At 36.2% G+C, this 20,139-nt stretch overlaps 2 protein-coding genes across 4 annotated transcripts; one reads left to right on the top strand and one right to left on the bottom strand.

The window, feature by feature from the left end:
• Positions 1-2,095: 2,095 nt before the first annotated feature.
• On the bottom strand, positions 2,096-2,443 carry LOC113686078 (uncharacterized). Its single transcript, XM_027203673.2, has one exon. The coding sequence runs from the start codon at positions 2,441-2,443 to the stop codon at positions 2,096-2,098; it is 348 nt and encodes a 115-aa protein (XP_027059474.2).
• A 58-nt stretch (positions 2,444-2,501) lies between these two features.
• Positions 2,502-19,825, top strand: LOC113686060 (uncharacterized). Of its 3 annotated transcripts, none has more exons than XM_089205421.1 (29): positions 2,502-2,765; positions 3,945-4,040; positions 4,245-4,326; positions 4,738-4,795; positions 5,255-5,326; positions 5,972-6,080; positions 6,865-6,924; positions 7,574-7,678; positions 8,049-8,109; positions 9,038-9,091; positions 9,211-9,285; positions 9,732-9,776; positions 9,892-9,938; positions 10,702-10,757; positions 10,912-11,002; positions 11,265-11,382; positions 11,556-11,667; positions 11,760-11,819; positions 12,116-12,143; positions 12,234-12,294; positions 13,198-13,287; positions 14,863-14,952; positions 15,147-15,230; positions 15,563-15,596; positions 15,761-15,820; positions 15,998-17,007; positions 17,806-18,334; positions 18,903-18,956; positions 19,509-19,825. In XM_089205421.1, the coding sequence occupies exons 1-29, from the start codon at positions 2,632-2,634 to the stop codon at positions 19,592-19,594; spliced, it is 3,561 nt and encodes a 1,186-aa protein (XP_089061547.1). In that variant the 5' UTR covers positions 2,502-2,631; the 3' UTR covers positions 19,595-19,825. The 3 variants fall into 3 exon arrangements, with proteins under 3 accessions (XP_089061547.1, XP_089061545.1, XP_089061546.1); XM_089205419.1 differs by having other exon boundaries at positions 15,536-15,596; XM_089205420.1 differs by having other exon boundaries at positions 2,507-2,765; positions 12,234-12,285; positions 15,536-15,596.
• Positions 19,826-20,139: the final 314 nt, after the last annotated feature.

The following is a 20,139-nucleotide window of genomic DNA, read 5'->3' as shown; positions in this document are numbered from 1 at the left end:
CGTGCCAGATGAAAAACCAGATGGATCAATTCGACTATGTCTAGATCCTCATCAAGAGCATCAAAGGGAACCAGTACTGCGAAGGCAAACGACGATGTAAGTGCCGAGCTCCACGGATCAAGGTACTTCACAGTAGTCGAAGGCTCAATCGGACTATTGGATGGTGGAGTTAGACTCTGAGAGCTCACTAGTAACAAAACAGTGGGTAAATAAGTCTTTTTCGTATTCTCCCTACACCGTGGAGAAATACTCTCCGTGGCTCAGACTCTCATTTGCCTTGAAAGTCAGTTCAGATGTCTTTGAAGAGAGGCTGAATTCTGTCATGCAAGGGGTAAAAGGAATCACAGGGTATGTCGATGACGTCTCAGCGAGAAGTGTAGATTCTAAAGATCACTATATGAACATGTTCAGGCTATTGAAAACAGCAATCAAAGTGCTTTGTGAGCAAACTCGTGAATTGACACATTTTTTGGATTGTTTAATGTTATCTGGTTTAGGGAACTTTGTGGTTGATTGTCATATCTAGAGTACGAGCAGTAGTTCAGTGTTCGCTAATGTAGCAAAGAAACAAAGTAACGTTGGGATAAGAAGGCATTACAAATGAAATGATCATGCTGTTACATTTGACAAGGGTGGATGATGTCATGTGTTTTAAACGTATATCACTTTTGTCTCTGGTTCAAAAGAAAAGGTTGGCAGTAAATGTGGGTGAAAAGTGAAATTTACTGTCTATCATTGTAAATATTAGAAAATCAAGGCAATACTGTCTTAATGAAAACATTAACGATTCCCTCTTTATCAAATGAGACAAACGGGAACGAGTTTTGTGTGATGTAACTAAGCCAAGGCTGCCACCGTCATTTTGGATCTCCGCCTGGGTAGATTTTAGTCACGTGCTAGGCAACGTATAATCAAGAACAAGAGAGAATTTCATTTCAGGCCTATTTATTAGTACGTAATATTTATTTTGAGTCTTCACATTGTCTTGAAACTTAAAAGAAAATTGTTCTTTAAAAATTCACTGAAAACCGGTAGCTAAGATTGTTTAGGTGTCATTTGATTTTCGTGTTAACTTGTAATTTCGTTAGTCGCCGGCGTCTTTTGTTGCTTCACACAGAAAAAACACACGATACGAAACGTAATGATCGATTTTGTCCTCAATCTCACGCCATAACAGAAAAAGCTTTTGAACATATGTAAACTCCGAGCGCTTCGCAGTAAGTGATATTTTCAATGAATCTTCGGATTGTTTTCAAGTTCAAGGATTGTAAATTACAATTTTATGAAAAACGAAGGTTGTTCTGTTATTTCGGTGTGAATCCTTACATGCTTGCCAGTCGCTGGCGCCGCTTGTTGAAACTAAAACGAAAATAAAAAACTCTTTTAAGATTATCATCTGCTTCTTTTTCACCTCACCACTATTCTTAGCAACAAAGGTCGCCATTTCGTTTGTTTATTGTTCGCCAAAAAACGATCAAATGCACTCAAAAGCCTAAAATCGAAAAAAATCTACAACTCGCTCTTGCGCATGCGCGCAATTCACGAGTTAAAATGAATAGAATAGAGTTCAATCCGAAGTAAACATTCTAACAAAATCATTATTTGAGTTGTCATTATATCAAAAATCACAAGCTCTATTCAGAATGACCATATATGATATTGTCTCCTATATCAGCCGAGGGATACCTTCCTCCTGTCGGCGTATCAGGTTTTGACTCACAATAACACAAACAATTTGTTCCTAAAAATGACCTTACCGGCCACCGCCTCAGCATATGAACAAGTACAGCTCTTACTTATCATTAACTTTAATCGTGAGCATAAGTAATTTGTATCGTCACGGTGATCACGATCACAGTCAAATTCGTCCGAAATTGACTTTCTTAAATTCAAAAACAGGTCGACGCATCACGTCCAAATGAGGAAAAGAAACATTTCGGACCTGCTTTATCGTACCATACAGTAAAAAAATCTGGATCGTGTTTCTAAGAACAGCCAGTAAATATAATGTTGCGTTCCACACTTCGCCCAGTTTGACCAAAAGTTTGACAACAGAATTAATTCCACAGCAGCCATTTTGTCAAGAAGTCAAACATTAGAAGTCTATGCAACGTCCCTTTCTCTCCCAGTCTCCATATCTGGTTGGTTCTGGTCCTTTTGGTCCTCCCCTTTCCCCAGTAACAGGGTTGATATCGTCTGGAAACGGAGCATAAGGATCTTTATCAGTCGAACCTTCGATCTTCTGGTGGTTGTCGTTCTCATGGACTTGCGAATCTACACCCTTTTCGGTGTCTTTTACGTCATCACTAAAAAATCGCGACGAATGAAATCCAAAGAATCTTGGCAACATACTATTATTGGTAAGAATTCCTTTACAAGTCATTTTTCTGATGATTCCACGAGAAAAAGACGAAACAAGATTATGCAACATTGGAGCAGCCATTTTGAACAGTCGTTTCTAGGCTCTTAGCGAAACAGCCTAACGAGGGTGAGGTTGGGGACTGGAGAATATTACTTCAGTTTTGTGGCGCGAATCGACCAAATATTTTTGTCGGTTTTCTAGTTTGAGTAGATAATTCTAATCTTCTTTGGTCTTCTTTCATTTCACTGTATGAGGTGTATGGCAGAATCATGGCTGAAACGAGCAAACCCGTTGGTATCATGCCAAACCATTTGGACTTACGCGAGATCTCTTTTACTAACTTGCTACTGTTGGATTTCAATCCTGAAGAAATGGAGTCCAAATACAGAGTGGTGTTTAATCGGTCAGTTGGAATCTGTATTTTTATTTTCGCTATCAGAATTAATCAACCCATAAAGTAGTTGTTGTGGACGATAAGAACCATCAATTAACATGTTACTTTGTTAAGCTGTAAATAAAGGTGGCTTCGTACTCTGATCATCTGAGCAAGACCTCTTGCAAAGAGAGTAAACAGATCTTGTTCTGAAATCAGTCCTCGATTATAACGATTTCTTAAAAGATAATGGTAATAACAGACTAGCTTTTGAATACGAGATAAGAGTGATAATCAGAGTTTTTTAAAATTTTCTCAAAGACAATTATGAAAACTGTTTTAGCTTGGTTTAGCTGGTCTGCTCAGGTTGGAAATATGTAAAATAAACACACTAATTAGTTTAAAGAGGTTTACATAAGAGAGAACATTAACTGATATTAAGGAAGACAAACTACTATAATGCATGGAAAATGGTTGACAACACCAGCCCTATGAGACCTACGTTATGTAGGCTTTAAAGGACTGAAACAGTTGTCCAAGGAAAAGTGTGAGTTGCTGGGTTTCAAAGAAGAACTTTATGTGTATGATTTATATACTTATACACACCTGTACTTCTGTAACCTTTGTTATTATGGCTCACAATCCCATGGCAATCCATGTTAATCAGACCAGGGTTCAAGTCATCTCCTTGTTTTCAATACAGCATTTACATGGTTGGTGTTGCTCAGAGATTTACCATACATCTGCTCATTCTTTTTTCTTGCACTGTTGCTATACAGCAAATTCTTACTATCAAAGGTAAACGTGACTTTGGCTTGAGCATGTATGCAATACTCTGTTTATCAGAAAAAGCATTGTGTACTATAATTACTATAGATTTTAAATCCAATAATTAGAGACTCTGTTACTACCAGCACTATCACATCAGGAGGGGGTTCAATAATGCCATGACCAGCTCTCTACCACCAGCTGTGAGATCTCTCACCACTGCCTATTCAGCCTGCAAGCAGGCTCTTATGTATAGGTATCACCCAGCTGCCTATTACATTATTGGCAGCTGCTTATGGAAAAAGTTATTGAAACCCCTGATCGACTATTTCTTTGTGAAAATATTACTATATTTTAGTTACTTTGCACATGTTGTAAGGTTTAATATCTGTAGCATCTTGTTTGTCCATTTAATCATGGTTCTTATAACCCATTTTGTAGTGATATGTTTGCATTACCAAACAAGAAAGCCATGGAAGTGGTGATGCATTTTCTTTTTACAAGACTTCATCCTCAGTTGGCATATGAAGAATTCAGGTAAACATTTCTTAGATGCTAAAATAACCTTATTTAATTTCAAGTTATATGATGCTCTAATGGATTAGAAGTATAAGGTGATTTCAAAAAAAGGAGATATGAGTCTTGAACTGTCATACTTCTGAGTGTCTTTTCTATCCATCTTGGTAATTTATGTTTAATCTTTTTATGTTTTTTGTTTTTGTTTTTTCCTTTTTTGCATAGAGACTGTTGGCCAGTCCGTGACAAGATCCTTGAACAGCAATTTAGGAAAGTTTGTTTTAACTGGGTATCCAGAGTACAGAAGGTAATATACTCAATATTGGAAATGATTGGTAATTAAAGGTGAAAAATGAGCATCAATGATTTCCTTTGAAAGTAATTATCGATATTACAGAAACAACAAACTCACTGATAAGCCTAAAGCTTCAAGTACCTTCTTTGTTAGAGAATAAAAATGATCATATAGTACTAGACATTAATGTCAGTGTAACTAACAGATTTCTTGGAAAACAGTTGTTAAGTCAGACAGACTCATTTCAGCCTAAATCATGACACAAAACGCCATTAAGTTAAAATGTAAAGCCGAAGTGGGATTCCTATTGCCTGACCCTTTTAATTTTAAAACAATTTGAATCATTTTTAATTTTTGACAGGAAACCAGTAAAACATCAATTATAAAGAGAAATTGATACTTCTGTTTTGTTACAATTCATAGGAAGACCCAGAGGCAAGATTACCAAGAATAGTCCAATCACTTTTCCATTCTCCTGGAGGTAGATATACATGTTCATACAGATCTTGTCTCTATATCAGATGATTCTGTGGTTGAGTAGTTATCATGTTGGCTTTTACTACCAGACTCAGAAAACCATAAACACCTGGAATATGCTTGCAATGTTTATTGTGTCATGACCAACCATGTAGGTCATAACACAGAAAATGAGAAAATGTGAAGAAACCACTAATCCACAAACAAATTTTGGGTAGTAATTACCTTTCAAGACTAAAACATTCCATGGAGATTTCTGGTGTTCGTAATTTCTGAGTTTCACTCCATTAGTGATAACCTTTCATTACAGTATTTTACTCACTATTTCAAGAAACTAATATGTCTGCTTAGTATTTCACTTTGTTTCTGGTGATCTTTTTAGCCTTTTACACTTGTATCATAGAGATCTTCAAATAATTGTTTTACATCACATGACATGTGTTTTTGTTTTTTATTGTTACAGGAGATCGTTTCTATTCATTCCTTCATCATTTTTCTCTGTATGTTTTGACAAAAGTTATGTATCGTGATCATGGTGAGTTCATTATTTAGATTTGCTACTTTAGCAGGTAGTCAATTGTGATTTCTTGTAATATATGTTGCTGTATTTGGTTACCGACATGTACATGCATAATACTTTGAGAAAACTCCACACCACAAACCACATACAGTAAATATGTGTAGCTCTATACAGATGGGTTACTCAGGTGATGGAGAGATTGACACTGATAAAACAATTTCATTGAGTCTTTTGGGAGAACTTAATCATTTCATTTAGTAAACAACTTCCTTTGCTTGGTTGCCAGCCAGGCATATACCCCAGCAAGTTCCCTTCTTCTTCATTAATTGCAAGATGAAAACTCCAGAAAAGAAACTCTTATAAAGATGTTGAGATTTAAAACAGGGTTGTGCAGTATGATGTCTCTTTTGACAGTCAACAAACATTTCAGTTTTACAAACTGGGTGGGTTCAAAGATCTACTGTACATAGTTTACCATAAAAGTAATCAAGCTATGGTGCAGCCCCATTGCACTTTGTAATTTGCTGCTTTTGTTGTCAGTTCTTGCCAGCTATGACACAATTGTCAGAGTTAAGTTTCACCACTTTCCTACTTTCCTGCATGGAAGAATTTTTATGTCCTTCACTTTATAATTTCTCTTCCTTGACTGGTTTCAAACAGGTAAAATTATCAGCATTCCTACTTTTCCAACAAAGACTGTTCATAACCATTCCTTCACACATGTAATGTCTAAAGCACTGGAGGCCCACTTCGTTGTTTTAAAGAAAAGGTAAAGTCCTGTCAAGTTTTATATGAAAAGTAATCATTTGTTGTCTAGACAAAATTTACATATGTTTGGGTATATGAGCAACTACTCCATTTATTTCTCTGGTATATTCTCTTACCATTAGGTCCTCAGGGAATCTTGTAGACTATGCCATCTTCTTTGTTTGGTAGATAAGAGCTTCTTTTTGCTGAACTAAGAGTGAATGAAATGTAGTATGTGACTTAAACACAGGGCAAATGCCTTGCTATGTAGGGCAGTAGTAAATTTTTCAAATATACCATTGGCACAAGTTAAAAGGGCAGTGGACTTGAACTTGTGTGGTTAAGTTTACAACTAATATGATTATCCAAAAAATTAAACCCTGCAGAATGCAATTTATACTTTGCATTGTGAGACAATCAGTACTTAGCACTTCATGAACTGTCATGGTCTTCTGCATGAGTATATATGGTGCATATTTGCAAAAGGAGTTTGTGGTTTATGTAAAAATAGTTGTTTAGCTTGTTTGCCAGGTTGTTGGTAAAAAACAACCAACGTCTGGAGCACAATCAAATTTTGAGGTTAAAATGAGCTTATTGCTTTTGTCATCAGTGCCATAAATTATGAATGTAAAATCCTTTAAACCTTCAAAGGGTAGTCATAACATGTAGAATGATGTAGAGCCCAGAGTGTCTATCAAACTTTTTCAGTCATCAATTGAAATGTCTCAGCATATAATAATATTGGTTGAAATGGTGGAAATGTTGTGGTGAAGCATCTCAACAACATTTTATTGTTTTCTATTTAGATTTATAGAGTTTGCACAACATGCAGTAGAAGTGGAAAATCACTGGAAAGAATTTGCCATGTATGTATAATGATACATGGTTTATTTTAGCCAAAGATCCATAAATAATGATTAGTATTTACAAGAAGTGAGAAAATGGGCAGAAAGTAATGCTAATGCACACAAAAAAACAGTGTAGTTTCATCAAGTTCCTCTAGAACATTCAGAGTATTGGCAGGAACTTGTTAATCATCTAGAATAAACATATTTACAAGAAATCTTCAGATCCTTATGTGTAGTCTTATTAGCATTGGAAATCTTTTCAAGACCTTGAATTGATTTTGAAGGTCTTTGGTTTACTAAAAAGACCACTCTCAAAATGGTAGAACATTTCATAATTGTACTTTCTAACCTGGAACTTTCCAATAATTTTTTTTTTTGACAAAGTGTTATAGTTTTAAAGTATGTTACCTCTCTCAGTAACTTACATATATCAATGACCTCAGTAGACCTACATGTAGCAAAATAAATTTGGTCAGTTTGATGTGGAGCACAATTCAGAGGTAATGTACTTACTGTGATCCAACTTGAAATAAGCAACTGTATACCACAGCCTGTTCTGTATTGTTTGATATAACTCTCCTTGCAGAAAGTTTCTCATCAAAATTATACTTTGATTTATCTATTTGGGTGACTTACTGTTTTATCTTTTATGCTTACCCTCTATCAGGGAGTCAACCAAAGAATTTAGAATTCTAGTTAAAAAGAAGCGTGATCTTGAGCGACATATCTTGGAACTGGATGGGGTTATTGCAACAAGAGGGAAAAGTGTTGGGTAGGACTTAATACTTCATTTATTTTTAACAATCAGCTGATTCCACATGTGCTTCTACTTTTTGTATTTTAAATTAAGTACAATATCGTTGGTTGTAAGAGGTATTTATTGACTCTGTGCTTGCATATTTTTTCATAAAGTATACAAATTGTGCAAAATAATCTCTTTCTGAAAAAGGAGAATTTGCAACATTGTCGGTCAGTGGACAAGTTACTGAGCAAGGCTCAAATTGCCAAAATCCATAAAAAAGTTTTTAGCATGTTTAAGCCAGGGATTGAAATATCAGGAGTAAGTTTGTATAAATGAATGATTACATAACAAAAGAGTTAGGGAATGTTAGATAAAGCATTGTTTATACTTTTGTTTTCAGTATAAGGACTGATTACCAAGAAGATGTTGAAGCTCTCAAAAGGACACAGTATTTACAAAAGGTTGGCAGTGATTTCTTTCTTTTATGACCACCTGATGGTAAACTACATAACTCATATATCATCAGTAACTAGGCCTGGCAGCTGCAGTTCAGTTGTCCAAGGTACACTCTGTCTTCGACAAATCTTTTTTTTGGTAGAAGTTCTATTACACATCCACTCAGATGTGGGTTTACATTGGCAGTAATCATCAATCAAATGAGGGATTAATTATGGAGGTTTTCCATGCTCAATTATTTCTTTTAAAAATCAAGTGGATCCTCCTTTATTATATGCTGAACAACATGGCAGGAAAACTAAATGGTTATGAACCTGCTACAAGGTCAAGAACCACCTGAACTTTTAGACTACTAGGTGGCTTGACCCTGATACCCTTTGTAAAAAGATGAATGTTGATTACCTGAGTGTAATGTGACAAGAAAAACAGGGGTCATCAAAGAATTGTTTTAGAGTTGAAGACACTGAATGCTAAGGTTAAGAGTGCCAATGAGAGGTTGCAATGTTGCTATGGAAACTTAGCCCAACAGAGAAAAATCTTAACTTGCTGAGAAATAATAGGGAAATGTTTTGATATTAGTTTCAGGGATACATACCTAAAAGAGCAGTAGTATCAATTCATGAAAGAATTGGTTTTAAGAACTTGAAAAAGAATTCTAAACTTCTTAAGCTATAGGTTCATTCTACAAATCTTAGGGTTTACTTTGAAGAACCTTTTTCACTGATTTGTTTCACTGATTGAACATAATCAGTTTTTAAACACAGAAAAAATCTGACATCTTCCTATAAAATCATAGAATTCTTATGTCAGGGTGGATTAAAGGACTCTTACTCCATTTGTAATTTGCTGGTTTCTTAATGTAATGTCCCTGATAAGTGTATTTCCTTGTTGCAAGTTAGTTAAAAACTTGTTTACACCATGTTTTATTGGCAGGTTCGAGACTTGTGGACTGGAATTGCAGAATTCCACTCTATGCAGGGACCTCAGGTATGTAAATAGCTTTCTATGCAAAAATTTAAAAATTTCACTTGTTAAGCTGTTTTCATTGATGACCCTCTTTTTTCAACTTTATTTTTATTAAAATTTTTCTGTACCTTATTGAACAGAGAAAGATAGTTGACACAGTGCTCATGGGTGAAGCAAACAACTACCACATTGATGTTTCAGACATAGAACCAAGAGTGAGTGAAAAATGCATCTCAGTTACTAGATTTATTGGAATATAATAATAACATTTTGTCCACTTTGTGTGCATAATTAGATGTGGGTTGATTGAATTGCTGCTACTTGTTTTCCAAGGCATCACAAATGGTACAAATTATTATATTTTGATATGTATAAGGTGACAGGAATATAAAAAAATGTAAACTCGCCAGGTTCTCTTGACCATTAACTTCTTTTGTCAAATTTAGCCATGGCATGCATGTATCAGTAAATATGTAATCTTAAGGGTACTCTGTTTGTTTCTTTGATGTATGATACTCATGACAGTACAAAAATTGTAACTGGTATTGTAAAACCACTACTGATATCAAATCCAGATTGTTAAGTGCAAAGGACCCTCACCAAATTCCTCAGTTGTTTAATTACTAAAGGATTAATAATACTTCTTTCATAACCTTGCCAGGTTCCTGACATGCTGCTGAGAGATTCTGAAAGGGAGATAAAAAAGGTATGAAGGGATGACTTATGCCATTTATTTCTTATAAGTGATAATCATTTGTTAATCTTCCTTATTTGAGGAACTGACATGAGTTTTCTCAGTGATATCTCACTTTTTTTCTCAGAGAAATATTGAAGATACTTACTGTGGTGGAAAAGTGAATCTTTTGAGGTAAGTGTTACTAGTGTCGATCACACTGTCAGTATGAAGATGAAGTTTTTTTAAGTAAAAAATGTTCTAGTTCATTTAAGTTATATAATTGTCTGAATGAAGGTACTCCTTAAAAGGGCTGCTGTCATGCAATGACATTGACTGACATTTTGACAACCTCAGCTGTGGTTTGCCAGTTGAATGTTGCAAGTCAGGCAGGAACTGAATGATAGTTATTAGTTTTGCAATTTTTCTTTGGCTCAGACAGCATTGATGAATCTGGTTTGACTTTTCGCTAAAGTTTCATTGTTCCATTTCATTGTTTGATTGGTTATACACACATTATGAGTTACTAGTAGTTTTACAGTTTTGTACAGTGCTGATATTTGCTGACATCTTTTTAGAGGAGTATGTTCTAAGTTTGTAAACCAGCATTCTAAAAATAGTTTAAAGTTAGAGCAATAGGTTAGACATTGAGCTGAGGCCCAAGCTATTATTTGAGTTGATGTTCAGAGGCAAAGATGTCAAAGTTTTTCTCTGCTTGCATGTGTTCAGTTAAGTCTTAAATGAAGGTTCCTTATACTTTTCTCCCTTAACAGAACAAAAATTAATTATATCCCTTCAGAAATTAACATTTGATGTACACCACTAGGTATTAAAGAAAGAAATAGTACCAGTACCTTATAAAGCAATTATAGTACTTTAATTTGTATTTGTACCTTTTTAGAGTTCTCTTCTGTGTTTGACTTCATTATTTTTATTTTGACTTTTTTCCTCAATGCAGTCTGATTCAACTTTGGAATTTGTCGCTTTATAAGATAAGGGAGCAGATTTGCCAAGGTTTGTTCTCTAAAAGTTGCAAACATGATTTTGAAGGTTGACTATCTTTTGTGACTTCAATTAACTTGCGCTGAAAATTTGCAGACAAATCCATTACATAGTAAATGTACTATCTTTTATGATTAACTTGAAAGTACATTGTGTTGTTTAATAGAACCTCTGCCCAGTTTGGATGATTACTGTCCAACAGTGAGGTCAGCTTTTCACACCCATGAGGCACATCTTACCAACACTGAGTCACTAAGGTAAGGCATCGGAGATGGAAACATGTGTTACTGTTCATGTACATTGCAATAGAGACATTACTGTTCAAAAATTTCATACCTGTATTTACATTTGTTTCAAAGTTAGACTAATGATGAACTGAATAATTTTTGAGGGTGAAATTAATGGTTAAGTAGGCAAAATATGAAGTGTTTTAACACTGAATAGACATTAGCATTTCTAAAGACCATAAAAAATTTTGAAAGTCCTCTAATATGGCTGTACGTAATGCTTTTCCTAAAGGGCAGCTATAGAAGAAACTATGCCAGCCATGAAGGAATCTATCAAGGAATTGAAGTTACAATGTTACAGGATGTTGGAGCAAAAACCTAGCAAGGCAACACAGGGACCTGTTGTGTTTGTAAGTTGGTTGAGAGTCTGGGTAGGCTAGTTGATATAACATTAAAACAGTATAATTTATCTCCACTGTCATATTCAAATTGAACTTAATTCTGTCATCTTTGTGTGCTTTTGATTCCCATTTTTAAAACTTGAAGGGATTACTTTTAATATATATTTTGTGATGAATGTTAGAATCTTGGACTAGTTCCTCCTACTCCCCCAGTATCCTTTGCACCTGCTGACACACCAATGGCACAGAGAATTACTTCTTTTGAGGACAGTCTCAAGCTTTCACCAGAAACAGGTAAATGTTACAGGCACATCTTTAAGAAATGAGAATCTTCATTATCCATTACTAGTTTTACACTATTATTTCTACATTCATTTTGTTTGTAGTTTCTACACCAGATGTAATTCAAGCATGGACCAAATCTGCCAGAACAAAGCAGTTGCATGGTAAGTGTACATGTAGGATCAAGGAGAGTGACCAGCTTTATTTCTAACATTATTGAAAATTATTTGTGGTCTGCTTAACAATCCAACATTTACATTTGGCATTAAAACAAGTTACATGTCTGAGAAGGTTTTCTTTTTTTTTTTTTTCTTTTTTTTTTTTTTTTTTTCTTTATCAACAATTTTGCCTTTAAAAGAAATTGAAAAGATATTGAATAGAATATTCTTTTTTAAGGTATTACAATAAATATTGTATTAAATTGAATTGCATTGATATGAACGTGGATCTCTCTTTGCAGGTGAAAAAGAATCTCTTCTCAAGCCCAAGTATGTTTGAGATCTTCTTGTGACTCTGCTAAAAGGTTACATCTTGAGCTGGCACGGTTATTTACTGTTATTAAATTTCATTTATTTCAGAAATAAAAAGGAGAAATCTTCCAGGCTTCCAAGGCCAATACAGCATTGCCATGTAACTGAAGTAATGGTTTTGTTTCTTCACACATTTAGTGATACTGTAGTTCAATTTTTTTGGTTGAAAAGGTTACAGTAATGGACTGGAGATAACGAAAAATCAAAGTTAAATTGATTTGAAATTTTTTAAACCAAGGAAAAATCTGTACCACTACATCTTTATTCAATTGAATGAGCACTGCAATGCTTGTAATTGCTGCAATCTCTCTGTCCATAGCGTAGTTAGCTGGGCAAACATCATCATCAGGTTTTCAGTATTGGAAGAATTGAAAACTCAGTAAATTCAAAACAATGTTTGTTCCTCTGATTTCATCTCGTTTGTGTTACCTACAATCAATTTAATGTCATGTAAATGAATTGTCAAATAACTTCTAGAAACAAAAATGTAAGAATCAATCAGTCAAAGTACCTCTTCCCTGAGCCTCAAGGGTTGATTGGCTGAGAATGACACTGTACATTTCCTTTTTCCATTATCATCCTTTGGTGGATGATTATGATACTGAGGCATGAAGGTTTAAAAGTGGCCAGTTGACAATTTCTATATATTTCTTGAGAAGACCAAATACACTGAAAAAAGCACAGCTGTTCTGATGATCATCAAAATACAGATCAAACTGAAGAAGCAATCATTCTGATTAGAGTCAGTGAAAGTTTTTATAATAATTACTACATATTTACCTTTGTTAAGCTGACTATAATACTATAATACAAGTATTAGTCTTGTTTCCCATAATTATCATGTGACTTAGTAATGAAACAAAATATGGTTTATGGCAGATGAAGTTTGCCGAATATTGTTATACTTCCTTAGCTGTAATCAGTGACAGCACCTTATCCAGCCAATCATCTATCTTCACTGAGGAAGAATTCTTTGATTGGGAAAGATTCCTTGTTTTATTCTTTGCTTTAGATTCTGAACACAAAAACTGCCACCTCCCAATCAACTGAAAAGAAAAAGAAGCCATCCCAGCCATATGTTGAAAAAAGTCTACCTTACTCAGTAGGTGTTCACTACTTTAAGCTTAAAAGCTTGAGCATGTGTGAAAATCTTGCAGTCGTTGTTATGCATAATATGGTTCCAAATATACATGTACAAAGTTACTCACCACAGCTAACAACCTCAGGATCATGATATCTCTGGCTCAAATTCACACATCTGTAAGAGGGAACTTGCAAACATTAAGACAATTTCTTTAGCTACCATTTTTACTCTCTTAGTCACCAGACATTTTTAACTCGTGAATTGCGCGCATGCGCAAGAGCGAGTTATAGATACGATGTGGGGAATGGCATTCGCTCGCTCGATTGGTCGATTCCTGTAAACTTTTTTTTAGATTTTAGGCTTTTGAGTGCATTTGATAGTTTTTGGCGAGCAATAAACAGACGAAATGGCGACCTTTGTTGCTAAGAATAGTGGTGGGGTGAAAAAGAAGCCAATGATAATCTTAAAAGAGTTTTTTTTTTCGTTTTAGTTTCAACAAGCGGCGCCAGCGACTAGCAGGCATGCAAGGATTCACACTGAAATAACAGAACAACCTTCGTTTTTCATAATTTAATTTACAGTCCTTGAACTTGAAAACAATCCGAAGATTCATTGAAAATATCACTTACTGCGAAGCGCTCGGAGTTTACAGATGTTCAAAAGCTTTTTCTGTGAGATTGAGGACAAAATTGATCATTACGTTTCGTCGCGTGTATTTTTCCTGTGTGAAGCAACAGAAGATGCCGACGACTGACGAAATTACAAGTTAACACGAAAATCAAATAACACCTAAACAAACAATTTTTTAGCTACCGATTTTCAGTGAATTTTTAAAGAACAATTTTCTTTTAAGTTTCAAGACAATTTGAAGATTCAACATACATACAACGTACTAAAATGCGAAAGTTACATACCACAAAATTGATAAATAGGCCTGAAATGAAATTCTATCTTGTTATTGATGATACGTTGCCTAGCACGTGACTTAAATCTACCCAGGCGGAGATCCAAGATGACGGTGGCAGGCTTGGCTTAGTTATATCACTCAAAACTCGTCCCCTTTTTTCTCATTTGATAAAGAGGGAATCGTTAATGTTTTCATTAGACAATATTGCCTTTATTTTCTAATATTTACAATGAAAGACAGTAAATTTCACTTTTCACCCACATTTACTTCCAACCTTTTCTTTTGAACCAGAAACAAAAATGATAGACGTTTAAAACACATGACATCATCCACCCTTGTCAAATGTAATAGCATGATCATTTCAATTGTAATGCCTTCTTATCCCAACGTTACTTTGTTTCTATGCTACATTAGCGAACACTGAAGTACTGCTCATACTCTAGATATGACAATCAACCACAAAATTCCCTAAACCAGATAACATTAAACATAATCTAAAAAATCATGTGTCAATTCACGAGTTTGCTCACAGAGCACTTTGATCTCTTTTTATTTTAGTATTAGATGTGAAGTTAATCATTACCTAAACAGGCTTTAATGCAATGTATTTGTCGAGAATTTTTTTTTTTTGTCATCTGCAATTCTTTTTGTTGTCTGAAATGTATGTGTATTTCAATTTCAAAAAGTCATCTGTCACTCCAAGAGCAGAGCAAGTTGAAATTGTACCAAAGCACCAGTCTCTGAAACCTACAGTACAGAACATTTTGGCAGATCAGGTACCGACTTTATACTTTACAACAGCACGTATTTACACTCAAGTGAATGAAGAGCTATCAAAGATTGAACTTTCTTCGTATTCTCTCAGTCTTTCTCCTTCTCCATGGTCACTGCTCCATTTTTGGCTGTCACGAGTTTTACTGAATCACAGCTACAAGGTTTAACCCCTGTCACATTGTAACTCTGTTTACAGATCGCAGATGCTGTTGCTGTACAGGAAACCACCTCAAGCTCTCTTTCATCGTCAAGCTCTTCATCCCGTGCCACCACCCCTCAGGTGAGATCCCTTCTCAGGTACTCCTTTCTAAGACAGGAATGGTTTCTCTTTTAGAACAAGAAAGAAAGATTATGAAGCCCTCCCAAGGGCTGTGGTGTTTGTGTACTCAGAAATCAAATGTGCTCTCAGTCTATGATGTTTAAAACATGTCATGGGAACAGGAACTTTGAGATCCGTTTGTTATGGTATAGTATAATTATCTATCTATAGTATATCATATATCTTAAGGCCATTGGTCCGAAATTTAAGAAGGATTTAGAAGACAAGTGAGGAAAGAAGACAACTTTTAATGGATGTATTCACAGAGTGATATTCTCCGGTCTCTACTGCAGCCTCAAGCATTGGAGGATCCTGCTGGTGCACTAGGTGAGATTGACTGGCTGCTCTAGGATATACTAGTGCCCAACATTTTCTAGAAGTGTGGGCAAATAAAACAGTAACAAACCTCAAGGCTACCAACCTAGGGCTGTGAAATACTAAAATAAAAGTGTTTAATAGTCTAATATAACAACTCTTATTTTCGATATCAGGACAAGACGCATTTAAACCGCGAGATCGGATTCCTAGAACTCCAGCTAAATCCGACGATGGTAAGAGTGGTTTCGCTTTTGTCTGCACGTTGTCTCTTCCACTTTTTTTTTAAGCCAGTAAAAATCTCACTCACAAACAGTTTCGTCCTTAGGCGAAATAATTCTCTTTTCCTTTACACCTACCATTTTTCATGGAATAAGTACTGTTTCATTCTGACGAAGTCATGATTTTTACAGGTTACAAAGGAGTAAAAGAGGAAACATTGACTCGACAAAACGTTGAGACAAAGACTGGTCGCCTTCTCCATACCATCCTTGACGAATCTACTGAAACATCCACTCCCAGTCCTGTCAGAGGAGGCCTGTCAAGGGATACTCCTCCACCAGATGTTAGTGGTGCTACGTATTCTGAGGGCAAAATGTCCTCAAGTCCACTTAGGACCTCTTTGGTCCACGAAAAATCTCCTGAACGTGGTGCATCGTCATTGCGACTGTTTTCGTCTCTCAACCATTCTAGTGATAAGCTGGCTTACAGCACCTCTGTACACGAAAGTTTTAACCGTACCACGTTTCAGCCTACACCAAAGTCAGTCAAAAAATCGCTCTTTGAGGAATCGCCCCTACAGCAGGAAACGTCACAGCATCAAAAGAAGGTTACTCCCGCTCAACCAACCACCAGTCTAACAACAATGTCAGACGAATTGCCGTTATCTATCGGACAATCTCCAAGTCTTGAATTCTGGCTTCGTCCACAAGGAGGATATTTGGATTTTAATGTCCAGGAGACAGCTACGTCACCAACGACAGATCTTAGTCTTGACGAAACTCCTTTAGAGAGCGGCAATTCGTCGTTTAATGGCATTGAATTTTTCAGTAGATTCACTGAAAAAATCCCACTTAACACGGATAAAGCCAAGACGTCAGTGAGGACATCCCAACCTGATAATACTTCAAGCGCGCATGCCTCATCCAAATCCGGGGCATTTGTCGCACAGACCGCGCTTCAAAATGTTCCTTCGTCAATAAGTGAAGTCGATACTTCTGCACTGATTCAAAGACTTAACAAGATTAAATTGACGCAGCTCTCGTTTAGTTCTCCACACGCAGCTCCGTCAGGACCGTCTGAGTCCCATGCAGCAGATAACTCAACCAGTAAACAGGACGAGAGGGAGGGCCAAACACCTTCTGACTCGTCGTTATTGGCCTCCAGGCTGGATCAGATAAAACAAGCGCAAAAGAGTCAACAGGTAACTAGATAACGTAACAGTTATGGCCTTGAACTTGATCAGCAGTTTAACATCTCGTGTAGCAGAATCACTCAGCATTTGGAAGAACTATGTTCTCTCAAGGGTCTTCCCAGCCTGAAGGTGACGCGTACTCAACCGAACCCGTTACCTGAAGGAGATTAGCAGTATGCAGTCGAAACGTCGCAGTCCACTTCCGATATGACCACATCATGAAACAAACAATTACATTTCTCTTTTGAAGTATTATTTACCGCGATGACTAACCACAGGCTATTTTACGGTCTTCCCATTTGCTAGAAAGTGCCAGCCAAACAGATCCACTGATGAAAAGGGTTCCGTTCTTAATCAGATATATCTGCCCAGACGAGTTTACTCGAAGTTTTCCCTTATTTGTGCAACGACTTGTACAAATGATGTAGAACTTTCTCCTCTTAAATCGACCGATCTGGTTTTTTAGTTCCGCATACTGCCATTTATTTTATTGTAAATTTAACGTAACCGTCCATTGGAATAAACTAGCTCAGCCTGACTCTGCACTATAGAGAAGGTCACTGTGAAATGTAGGAATGAAATTTTTCCAAGTTATTCAGAACAAAAGAATACCCACGTAAAGCATTAGGGAGTTGGTAAGAAATCCAGATTTTAATGGAAAAATTTTAATGGAAGCGAGGCCTAGGGGTTAATTTTCAGCAAAAGAGGACATCATTCATGGAAGCTTTTCCATGCTCTTAGAATTTACCCTAGTTATATTTATTTTACTGTTTGTTAATTTCTTTAGTTTGATATCTGTACTCTCAGGTGACCCCTGGAGCAAACACCGATGGAGACCTTAGTAATAGTCGTACAAGTGAGCCTGCTCTGCTGACACCCCTGACCCCAAGCAGTAGGAGTACACCTGATGAGGATGGTATCAAGAATGACTTCGCTAACTTTTCATTCAACTCACCGCAGCTCATAACAAGTGTCTCTGGTTCGCCATCTTCGCCAATAGATATAGATCTCTCCGGGCAAACTCCGTTTAGACAAAAAAATGGCGTGGGATTTACCAGTCCCCTTCAAGAAACACCTCACTTGTTGGAAGAGCTTTATGAAGGTATTCCTTGGGAGACAGCAACACCAAGTCTTCCCGAGAGAACCTCACACAAAGTAGAGAGTGGTTTAGCAGAAAAAGGTTCTATTTCTCCTGGGGTGAACGGTCTGTACAGTTCTTCGCCGTACAACATATCAACACCTCTTCTGTTGAGTTGTGTGCATATGCCGAACGGAGCTAGTACGGTTTCCTCGTCCAAACAGACCTTTTCAAGTTCGGGTGGTAACACCTTTCAAGGTGAGAAAATTAGGGTTTCTTACCCAATAGATCACGGAAGTCTTCGGAGTAGTGGTAGTATCTTTCGGTGGTTTAAGTTGGAGAAAGACCCAAGAATGATGGGAATTTGATCAACTGTAAGTTATCTTTCTCTGTGGAGTACATGTGGCAGTGGACTCTCTTATTAAAACAGAATTAGCCTTTATCACGTCAGATAGGATCTCTGAATTGCCTAGTTTGCGTGAAAAAAGGTCACATTCATTTTGAAAATGTCATTTGGTATCCTAATTAGGCAGAAGAAAAAATCGTTACTTTGGAATAAAGAAATTAAGTTTGAGCAGTGACCAGCTAGTACTAGTTATGTATGGCTTCCTAGCTCAATAAATCGAGCACTGCACCTTTACAGGATAGTAAGACCCTGATGATAACCTTAAATTTTTAAAGAGATGATTTCTTAATTTCACAGCTGATTGGTCTCTCGTTTGATGTAAACACGCAGTGTAAGAATAATCCTTTCCATTTTACTTTAATGATGAAAACTACAGCATTGTCTGAATCAATAACTTCGATATCTTTTTGTTGCTTCTAGACGAAATAGACGTATCAAGGCGCCATGATTTACCGTCTCCGTTCTCACATCGAGGTGGGCGTAAAGGAACAATTAATTTTGATTGCTAGTGTTATTGCTGCTAATATAACAGTAGACAAAAAATGTTTCGTTCCAAATATTTTAATATTTTTGCTTCATTGTCACAATCTGTATTTCTCTTTTTTATAGTGAAAAATCGTCAGCGAGGATATTACAAATTATTTACCACTTCAACTGTGTTTTCTACTGTGTAAAAAAATTGTGGTTCTTTTAATTTCACGATTTGAGTTTCATCTTTTTATCCCAAAGCAACGAAACTTGGAATCGTAGTTTCCTCTCATAACTGTACAATTTCACGAGTCGTTGCAGCGTACATATGGAGGAGACAGAGACAAGCTTTGGGTGTGAATCAAACAACTGAATTAGAGTTTAAAATACAAAATCCGACGTTTCATTTTAGACCTAAGGTTTATTTCTATTTGCTCTGTATTATTTTCTGTTCTTTAGTGCTTTGTTATTTTGTCTGTGCGACCAAAAATTGGATGCCCCAAGTGTGCACATATTTCTTAACAGGAGTTCTTATCGTTTAACTTTTCTATCTTTCAGGCAGTTTAACAAGTCACGTTACTTCCCCTTGGCCACAAGAGTCTCATCACTCCCCTGTCGTTGGCCAGTTGATAGACTTTGATTAGAATTATTTTCCAATAAGCACGGAAATTGATTACTTCTGGTTTCACGATAGTGCAGCTTCTTTTCACAGAATAGTAGCCATAGACTGAAGTTTTTCCGAACTGTTATATTTTTAATCGTGTGAAATGAAACAATAAATCTTTAAGAAACATCACGAAATAGAACATGATTCCAGCAGACAAATAGCTGCACTAAACTTGTGATGGACAGAAAGATGAATTTAAGTGTTGAAACTTAGTGTGGTTTATTGTCTCTATCTAGTCATTTTCCCTACAAATAATTGTGATATTATACGTTTTGAGCAGTAGGCAAGTTGGTAGATATCGGGTGTCATCTCGTTCTCAAACACCTCTTAATTGAGATTCTTCATAGAGTCCTATATCGTAACGGAGAGAGTATATATTGCTACTAAAAGGGCACGCGTGGAAACGCTTGGTTAAATACCGCAAAAATTCACTTCCCACACAAAGCTTTGGGCCTATAAGGGTACCCTATTTAAATCGCTAAAAAGATAATGTTCCTTGTTCAAGGCTCAGTACTTTGAGCT

The sequence above is a fragment of the Pocillopora damicornis genome, chromosome 4 (assembly GCF_964200805.1).
Source record: "Pocillopora damicornis chromosome 4, jaPocDami1.2, whole genome shotgun sequence".
Lineage (NCBI taxonomy): Eukaryota > Metazoa > Cnidaria > Anthozoa > Scleractinia > Pocilloporidae > Pocillopora > Pocillopora damicornis.
The sequence above is the reverse complement of the archived record's forward strand: the minus strand, read 5'-3'. Positions and strand labels throughout refer to the sequence as shown.

Bases quoted from the DNA above. Each gene is read 5' to 3' on its own strand.
- LOC113686078 (XM_027203673.2), bottom strand. From the start codon at position 2,443: ATGGCTGCTCCAATGTTGCATAATCTTGTTTCGTCTTTTTCTCGTGGA.
- LOC113686060 (XM_089205419.1), top strand. From the start codon at position 2,632: ATGGCTGAAACGAGCAAACCCGTTGGTATCATGCCAAACCATTTGGAC. The intron at 4,041-4,244 runs GTAAACATTTCT...TTTTTTGCATAG, and splicing joins TTGGCATATGAAGAATTCAG to AGACTGTTGGCCAGTCCGTG. The intron at 15,821-15,997 runs GTAAGAGTGGTT...TGATTTTTACAG, and splicing joins TCCAGCTAAATCCGACGATG to GTTACAAAGGAGTAAAAGAG.